General features: G+C 53.3%; 1 protein-coding gene across 2 annotated transcripts; it reads right to left on the bottom strand.

Moving 5' to 3' along the window:
- Nucleotides 1-207: 207 nt before the first annotated feature.
- DGCR6L (DiGeorge syndrome critical region gene 6 like) lies at nt 208-4,952 on the bottom strand. 2 transcript variants are annotated; one of them, XM_043900992.1, is made up of 6 exons: nt 4,889-4,952; nt 4,389-4,537; nt 4,154-4,314; nt 2,062-2,162; nt 1,069-1,209; nt 208-651 (listed from the first exon to the last, which is right to left on the bottom strand). In XM_043900992.1, exons 2-6 carry the CDS (start codon nt 4,496-4,498, stop codon nt 568-570), a joined length of 597 nt encoding a protein of 198 aa, XP_043756927.1. In that variant the 5' UTR covers nt 4,499-4,537; nt 4,889-4,952; the 3' UTR covers nt 208-567. The 2 variants fall into 2 exon arrangements, with proteins under 2 accessions (XP_043756927.1, XP_043756928.1); XM_043900993.1 differs by having other exon boundaries at nt 4,928-4,934.
- Nucleotides 4,953-9,378: the final 4,426 nt, after the last annotated feature.

Raw genomic sequence — 9,378 nt, 5'->3', positions numbered from 1 at the left:
CCAGTGACCCATACCAGACTCCTGCTGCTCTGACAACCCACGGAGCAGGCTGGCTGTGGCCCAAGTGCCCTGGGACTTGGCTGGTGAGGGGTCCCTGTGATGTGGGGGGTGGGGGCATCTTCTTACTTCTGTAGACCACGGAGCCCCCAGATGAGGGCTGTGTGGGCCCGGTCATGACAGGCTCCACAGAGTGTCACACAAGCCATGTGCAGGTCACGCTGAGGCAGCTTTATTTCTCGGGGTCACACGCAGTTTGGAAGCCTGTCCCTCTCAGAGGCCGCACCTACCAAGGGAGGGGCCGAGAGGGAGGCCAGGGTAGGCAGCCAGATAGCTGGGCGTGCTGTGCCCTTTGCCTGCCCACCCTCACCAGCTGGGGTGACGGTGGGGGGCAGGGGCAGCGTGGTCCACCTGGGTTCTCCTCACAGGGTGCCCCTCCTGCAGGCTGCTGGGAGAGTGGTGGCCAGGCTTCAGGAAGACCAGTGCCACGGGGTTATCTGCTGCCTGTGGTCACTGCGGGGCGGGGTGGTGCTCCCAGCTGGGACGGGTAGTGGTTGCGGGCGGCCAGGCTCACAGGGCTGCCTTCCCTGCCTGGCGGCCCCTCTGCTGCAGCTTCCGGATGAGCTCCAGGAGGTTCATCTGCAGGGTGAGCTCCTGGGGTGCAGATGGGCCCAGGGGGTCCTCCTCAGCCCTGGCAGAACCCAGGGAAGCAGCCTCCTTTCCCCAGGCACTCGAGGCGACCATCAGGGCCGAGGGGGCACCGGGCAGGGAGCCTGTGGGAAGTCTGGCCGCTGCCTGCCAGAAACGGGCTGAAGCTGGGACTCGGCCCGCAGCAGGGTCTGCAGCAGCCCTGGCTTGGCACACACAGAGGTGCGCAGAGATGCAGGGAACCGCGGATGAGGGCCATGTGGCGCACAGCGGGCCCGAGCAAGGTGGGCGATGCCCTGCAAGCAGCTGGCTTGTCCTCCGGTGGCAGAGGCCCCCCAGTGACCAGCTAGACCCCCAGAGGGGATGTGGCCTTTGGGGACCAGTAGCCCCTGGGCTGTGCCAGGCGAGGCCCACGGCACTGACCTGCGGGTTGGTGGTCACGTAGAAGCCGGCTACCCCTGCCTTCTCCAGTGTGCTCTGCTGGTCTGCCACCTTCCGGTCCAGCTCCAGCACAATCTTCTGGTCCATGGCCCGCTGCTCCTCACGGATCCGGTGTTCCACCGCCTGCCATGGAGAGGGCGGCTCAGGGCTCAGCCTCCTGCCCGCCCACTGATGTCACAGACACACTCCTGGCCTGCCACCTCTGGTCCCTCTTCCCTCCCCAGTTGCTCCAGGTTCAAAACTAAGGATGGTGTATGCACTGCACCTGCACCTATGACCCTCCCACACAGAGCCCTGTTCCCAACACCCTTCTTCCCACCTCCTGCCAGGTGTCCTCCCTTTGATCTGCCGGGTGCCACCTGGCACTGACCCCCATGAACGGCCAGATGCTGGCCCCACCTCTGCTGGCTGTCCAGCTGACCACCATCTTTTAGCCTCTGCATGTCTCCTCCCACTAGAGCTGCCACCGCCCCACTCAGCACCTCCTTCCTGCACGCCCTGGCTTGGGGCTGCCTCGGGACCCTGTGCAGGTCTGGGCATGCACCCTCCCCTGGGGGTTCTTGGTTGTGGGTGGGCCTCTGGGTTGTTCCTGTCCATCTGGGAACAGGACTTGGTGGCTCCATCCTCCCACCACTGTCCTCGCATCCCCAAGGACATGGGGCACAGTGGCCCCCACTCACACCTGCCCTGCAAAGGCCCAGGCTGAGGAGCTGTGGTCTGTGGGAGCACGTGGAGGGGTGGGGGCACCACACACTCTTCACCCATGCCAAGTGTACACCCCCCAGCAAAGAGCAATACATGGGCACGTCAGGCCTTTGTGGTACCCATGCTTAGCACACCCATCCAAAGAGCAACACGCAGGCACATCAGGCCCTTGCGGCCCAGCCCAGGTCGGCTCCCACACCACTCCGATCCCCTCCACATGGCCCTGTCAGCGGAGTGCAGGTGGGCCCCCCCCCATGCCCACACCCCTACCTCGAGCTCACGCTGCTGGGCCGCCTGGAGCACAGGCAGGTTGTGGGGCCGGCAGGCCTGCTGGGCTTCCTGATGCTTCTGTCGCAGCGCCTGCCTGAGCACTGGGAGAGGACGAGACCAGAGAGGCACCGTCAGGTGGCGAAGGGTGAGGAGGGGTGAGGTGAATGGTGGGGATGTGGTAGAGGCCTGCACCGGATGCTGGGCGGAGCTCCGGACATGCAGCCCCCAGCCCACTCGGGCCTGCTCTTACCCAGGGTATGGTGGTCTGCAGCAGCAGGGCTCCAGACTCCTAGAGGAGGGGGAGGCCAGGCATGTGGGGTGAGGGTGGAGCCAGGGCCACAGCCTGAGCGCAGGGAATTGGAAGATGGGGATGGGAGAGACTGCGGGCTGGAGGTTTCTAGGCCCACATGGCTACAGGCCAGGAATCCGGCGTGACAGGCCTATCATCTGTGGGATATCCACTGAGATGTCCCAGAGACCACGCAGGCAAAGGCCCGGGAAAGGAGGACAAGCAGGATGACCTCTGCTCCAGGGTACAGCAGTCACTCCTCTGCTGTCCTTGGTTGGCGGAGGGGTGGAGCCACCCTGCACACCCTGTCTACAGCTCCCAAGGGAGTAGGGTGGCACAGACCGTAGGGGGCCCAAGGATATGATGACCAAGTAGGATTTATCCCAGGAATGCCGTTTATCCTAAGAATTTAAAAAATGCACCGTTTATCCCAGGAATTTAAAAAATACTGTTAATTCACTCTAGTCACCAAAAAGTCACTTGATCATTTCAAAAGATGCAGAAAAAAAGCTTTGACAAAACCCAACATCCATTCCTGACAGATACACTCATCCGGGGACAGACGTCCATCAAACCCGCCCCACAGGGAAGGGACCTCACATCACCAGGAGGCACTTTTGCCACAAACATTTAGCACATATCGTCATGCTGTCCAGGTCACAGGGAGCACAGAAGGTGGACAGGGAGGGAGGATGTCAGCATGAGGCAGTCCATCAGATGCAGAGTGGGGATGTTCTAAGGCAGAATGCCCCGGACTCTTCAAAAAGTCAGCACCACAGTGAATGGTGGGAATTCTTTCAGAAGCAGAGGCCAAACCGCAATGCACAACCACACACTGGATCCTTGTCAGTGGATAATCTGAGACAAGTGTTGGTGTGTCTGAACATCAGAACGCACCCTGGAATGACTGATTTCTATCCATTGTGGTTACACAGCAGTGTTCTTGTTCTAGATCGCTGGTTCTAACATTGGACCAAGGCTGACCCCAAGGATGTCCGGAGACATTCTTGGCTGTTGGCTCTGGGGGAAGGTGCCACTCTCGTCTAGTATAGAAGCCAGGGATGCTGTTTAATGTTTTGCAAAGAACCATGAAGACCTGTCCAGCCACAGATTCCAGCATCGCTGCTATTAAAAACTTTGCTCTAGAGGAATGCTGAGGGCTTCTGGGGAAGTCGGCGGTGTTGCATACATTGATGGACAAAAAGAATCTTGTCAAAACTTTAATTACTGAGTGGAGCTGGAGAACGTATGGGTATTCATTATAGTGTACTTTCAACTTTCCTGTTTATTTTAAAAATAAAGTTGGGTAAAAATAAAACGACAAAGGTGAGAAATCTGAGGGGGCCAGAAAAGCGGCCCGGCACACCCCGCTGGAAGGGGCTCCGGAGGCCCCTCCCACCCCTGTAGGGATGCCTGGGAGGGGCCAAGGCTCAGGAGGTTTTGCCCAGTGTGTGGCTCCAAGGGACGAGTTATCAGGGCCCAGAGGGTGCCTCGGGGCTCCGTGCATGGGAACCTGATGCACCTTGGAGAGGGAACGGGCCCTATCGGGCGCTGCGGGGCTACGCGCAGCCAGAGCTGCTCACGGGCTGACGGATCCCGCCTGGGAGTGGGTGAGAGCATCTCTGGGGGTCCCGCGCGAAGGTGACACTGCAACTGACAACGTGGAGCTGACTGGACCCCATATGCCATCAAGCCCCGCTCCCTCAATGAGGTCGATTTCAGGGGCTGCTGCCGAACGGAACCCGGGGAAGGGCTCCGCCCGAGACCAAGCAGCCCGGGCAGGCCGCCCCCGCCCCCGCGCACCTCGGTGCTCGTTCTGCAGCCGTAGGCGCTGGTTGTACAGGCTCTTCTCGGTGAGGTGCTGGATCTCCAGCAGCCCCTGCACGATCTCGAACACGGTGCCGTCGAGCAGCGCCAGGGCCAGGTCGCTGAGCGTGGTGTAGGACAGGCGCTGCTGGAAGGAGCTGCGGGCGGAGCGCGGTGAGCCCGCGGCCCGCCCGCCCGGCCCCCCAGCCTGCCCGCCCCAGCGGCCGCGCACCTGGGCAGCTCCTTGACCAGGCCCTGCAGCGCCGACAGCAACTGGTAGTGCCGCTCCTGCTGCCGGGCCCCGTCCGCCGCCTCCTCCAAGGCACCAGAACAGCGCTCCATAGCGCCCGCGCCGCCGGCCGCCGCGCAAGCGTCGCGCTCCTGTTACGTCAGAGCACACCGCGGAGCGCCACGCCCCCTTTCACGACAGTTCCAGACAAACCCGGGCCAGCTCTCGCCTCACCGGAAGGAGGCCGGCTCTGCCCTGGAGGAGGCTCCGAGGAGCAGCCCGCATTGGCCCCGCCCCTACCAGAGGCCCCGTCCCTTATTCTACGCCCTGCTCAGACCCTGCCGCTCCGCTCACACCCCGCCCCTACCCTGCCGCCCCGCCCCTTACCCTGCCGCCCCGCCCCTTACTCCGCCCCACTATTTACTCTGCCGCCCCGCCCCTTACCCTGCCTCCCCGCCCCTTACCCTGCCTCCCCGCCCTTTACCCTCCGCCCCGCCCCTTACCCTGCCGCGCCGCCCTTTACCCTGCCGCCCGCCCTTTACCCTGCCGCGCCGCGCCTTACCAACTGCCGCCCCGCCCCTTACTCTCTGCCCCGCCCCTTACCCCGCCCCTCCCTTTACCTCGCCCCGCCCCCTATTCCGCCCCACTATTTACTCTGCCGCCCCGCCCCTTACCCTGCCTCCCCGCCCTTTACCCTCCGCCCCGCCCTTTACCCTTCGCCCCGCCCCTTACCCTGCCGCCCCACCCCTTACTCTGTCGCCCCGCCCTTTACCCTCCACCCTGCCCCTTACCCTGCCTCCCCGCCCTTTACCTTCCGCCCTGTCCCTTACCCTGCGGCCCGGCTCTGTACCCTGTCTATCATGAATAGTGCTGCTGGGTGTAATTGCATTCTTGTTTGAATTTGGAGATAGATTTTCAAAGCAGTTAACTAAAAACTGAAAGCATGATTGTTGGGTCTCGTTTAGCTTTAGAAAACACCGCCCAGCTGTCTTATGAAGTGGCTGTACCTACATCCGACCAGCATTGAGGGAGATTCCTGTTGTTCCTCACCCTCCAGCGGTGGATATGGTCATATATTTGAAGTTTAGCAGTCCTAAACTTCAAATATAGGTTTTAGGTGTGCTGTGATATCTCATGATTTTAATTTGTAATTCCCTAGTAGTATGATATTTTTGTATAATTTCTGTATGATTTTTACTATGTGTAAGTCTTTTTTTGGCCAGGTGTCTGTTTGATCCGTACCCATTTTTTTTTAGCATGGGTTTGTTTTAGAGGTTTTTGTCTATTTCTGAAACGTAGCAGGGCCGTATGGTCCTTGCTCGTCCCCACCATGTCCCCTGACTCCCTTTAGTCTGTGGAAAACTTTAGTCAAAGAATAAGTTTCACCAGAGAAATGAGAAATGCTGAAACAAAGGAAAACAGTCAAAGGAGACTAAATAATAGTAACGTAGGCATTAAGCATAGTCAAGGACCTTTACTTATTTCTCAAGGGCTATAGATAATATTCTTTGCCATATCCTATGAGCTGTCTTACAGATACTGAAACCCCAGGAAGAGAAGTTCACTACATGATGATCAGGCTGAACCCAGAACATGAGCTGCCACAATTCTGAGAATTGACTGCAAAGAAATGGGAACAAATGGACCCTGGGCCTGAAGATGAAGTACCTAAAACAACCAAGATGACACTTGTCAGACCACTGATGACCAGTTGAAGGTGACCATTAGAGATGACTGTGCTGTTTCTGCATGTAGCTCCCCCCCCCCCACCCCAGTTCTGTCCATAAAAGCTCTCATCCCTTGCTTGTCAGGGATAGAGGGGCCTTTGGACAGATGTCCACCACCCTTCCCTGCCCCAGTTGCTGGCACCTGAAATAAAGCAAACTTTCCTTTCCACCAACCTGGGCTATTTACGGAGCTTTTGGGTGGTGAGTAGCTGGACCCCACCACACTTCTTTCGGCAACATTTTGAACCCAAATCCTTTCTTGGACTTGTGGTTTAGAAATATTTTCCTCACAGTTTGTGTCTTGTCTTTTGACTTTCTGAATAATGTCTTTGCCGACTACAAAGTGGCACCTGCCGTGGGTGCTTGCCATCTGCCTGCACGGGGAGTAAATCATGTGCTGCTGCAGCTGCTGACCTTGAACCCTCCCTGAAAGGCGTTCAGGGTGGAGAGCAGGAATGAGGCCCTCAGAGCTGGGGTGGGGTGGGGGGAGCAAACCTAACAGGATAAGCCTTCAGATAGACATTCTCAGGAGCTGATCTTATGAGCCCAGTTCTTGTATCTCCTCATCTCTAGAAAAGCAGTAAAATCCTTCATGGTGGTGACTGTTCCTCATGACTAGCAAAGGCTTCATGAGACCAGCAGAAACCTAGTAGAAACCACATATTTGAAAAAATATGTGCTTGATTGCTCGTATCTCCCCTTCACCCAAATCACATATATATACTGACCTCCTTGTCTCCCTCCCCCCCACCCCTCTCTTTGGAGCAGTTTCTCAGACTTACCTGAGGTGCTGTCTCTTGGACTGCAGTCCTCATTTTGCCCCAAATAAAATTTGACTCGCAACTCTCAGGCCATGTGTTTTTTTGTTTTTTTTTTTTTTAAGTCAATACCTTTCTTAGTAGACACCTTTAAGTTTATAAAGCCCACATTGTTTTTTCTCACATGGACTGGCTTTTTGTGTATTAAAACTCAAAGCTTATGATGTATGGATCAAACCCCGCATCATGTAGATTTTCTTCTGTTTCTTTGTAATTTTGATGATTTTGTATTATAAATATCTTAATCAGTTTGAGTGAATTTGGTGTAAATTTTTCAAGTTTGTATTTACAGTAATTTCATTTCATATAGTTTCCAGCTAATTGTCCCGTAACCATTTTGGAGGAGTCATGGTATATGTGGCTTGAATTTAGTTTGAATTTCCTTAGTTTAATGGAGGCAGCAGAAGTGTTTTGAGGGCCTGGGATTTCTGCTGACCTGAGAGGGCAGCTTGGTCTGGATCTTTTTTGATCTTAGGCACATATTTTTCTTGAGTTGTTTGTATTTTTGATATTGAACTGCATGAGTGGACTATATTTTCTGGAGATGATTTCCTTATGGGTATCTTTATTTAACAGAAGCAGACGATATTAAAAAGAGGTGGCAAGAATATACAGAAGAACTGTACAAAAAAGATCTTCATGACCCAGATAACCATGATGGTGTGATCACTCACCTAGAGCCAGACATCCTGGAATGTGAAGTCAAGTGGAACTTAGAAAGCATCACTACAAACAAAGCTAGTGGAAGTGATGGAATTCCAGTTGAGCTATTTCAAATACTAAAGATGATGCTGTGAAAGTGCTGCAATCAATATGACAGCAAATTTGGAAAACTCAGCAGTGGCCCAGGACTGGAAAAATTCAGTTTTCATTCCAATCCCAAAGAAAGGCAATGCCAAAGAATGCTCAAACTACCATACAGTTACACTCATCTCACACGCTAGCAAAGTAATGCTCAAAATTCTTCAAGCCAAGCTTCAACAGTATATGAACTGTGAACTCTCAGATGTTCAAGCTGGATTTGGAAAAGGCAGAGGAACAAGAGATCAAATTGCCAACATCTGTTGGAGTATCAAAAAAGCAAGAGAGTTCTAGAAAAACATCTACTTCTGCTTTATTGACTATGCCAAAGCCTTTGACTGTGTGGATCACAACAAATTGTGGAAAATTCCTAAAAAGATGGGAATACCAGACCACCTGACCTGCCTCTTGAGAAACCTGTATGCAGGTCAGGAAGCAACAGTTAGAACATGGAGCAACAGACTGGTTCCAAATAGGGAAAGGAGTACACCAAGGTTGTATATTGTCACCCTGTTTATTTAACTTATATACAGAGTACATCATGTGAAACGCTGGGCCGGATAAAGCACAAGCTGGAATCAAGATTTCTGGGAGAAATATCAATAACCACAGATATGCAGATGACACCACCCTTATGACAGAAAGTGAAGAAGAACTAAAGAGCCTCTTGATGAAATTGAAAGAGGAGAGTGAAAAAGTTGGCTTAAAACTCAACATGCAGAAAACTAAGATCATGGCATCTGGTCCCATCACTTCATGGCAAATAGATGGGGAAACAATGGAAACAGTGGCAGACTTTATTTTGGGGGGCTCCAAAATCACTGCAGATGGTGACTGCAGCCATGAAATTAAAAGACACTAGCTCCTTGGAAAAAAAGCTATGACCAATCTAGACAGCATATTAAAAAGCAGACATTACTTTGCCAACAGAGGTCCATCTAGTCAAAGATATGGCTTTTCCAGTAGTCCTGTATGGATGTGAGAATTGGACTGTAAAGAAAGTTGAGTGTCGAAGAATTGATGCTTTTGAACTGTGGTGTTGGAGAAAACTCTTGAGAGTCCCTTGGACTGCAAGAAGATCCAACCAGTCCATCCTAAAGGAAATCAGTCCTGAATATTCATTGGAAGGACTGATGCTTAAGCTGAAACTCCAATACTTTGGCCACCTGATGCGAAGAACTGTCTCACTTGAAAAGATTCTGATGCTGGGAAAGTTTGAAGGTGGGAGGAGAAGGGGATGACAGAGGATGAGATGATTGGATGGCATCACCAGCTCAACGGGCATGAGTTTGAGTATGCTCCAGGAGTTGGTGATGGACAGGGAAGCCTGGTGTGCTGCAGTCCATGGGGCCACAAAGAGTCGGACACAGCTGAGCAACTGAGCTGAACTGATCTTTGTTTACAATTATTTTTTCCCTTTTCTGAGGGTTGTCTTTGTCATTTGTTTAGGGTTTCTGTTGCTGTTCAAATAGTTTTAAGGTTAATTAGATTCCTTTTTGTTATTTTTGGTTTAGTTTTCATTACTCTAAGTGGTGGACCCAAGAAGAACTTGCCATGATTTACATCAAATCCTGTCTTGCCTATATTTTCCTCAAGAATTTCATAGTATCCATTCTGATATTTAGATCTTTATATTACTTGGAGTTT

This window comes from Cervus elaphus, chromosome 5 (genome assembly GCF_910594005.1).
Source record: "Cervus elaphus chromosome 5, mCerEla1.1, whole genome shotgun sequence".
Classification (NCBI taxonomy): domain Eukaryota; kingdom Metazoa; phylum Chordata; class Mammalia; order Artiodactyla; family Cervidae; genus Cervus; species Cervus elaphus.
The sequence above is the reverse complement of the archived record's forward strand: the minus strand, read 5'-3'. Positions and strand labels throughout refer to the sequence as shown.

Excerpts from the sequence above, each read along its gene's own strand:
- DGCR6L (XM_043900992.1), bottom strand. The coding sequence starts at position 4,498 with ATGGAGCGCTGTTCTGGTGCCTTGGAGGAGGCGGCGGACGGGGCCCGG. Across the intron at positions 4,315-4,388 it reads CTGGTCAAGGAGCTGCCCAG|CTCCTTCCAGCAGCGCCTGT; the intron begins GTGCGCGGCCGC and ends CTCCGCCCGCAG. Across the intron at positions 1,210-2,061 it reads CCCAGCAGCGTGAGCTCGAG|GCGGTGGAACACCGGATCCG; the intron begins GTAGGGGTGTGG and ends TCTCCATGGCAG.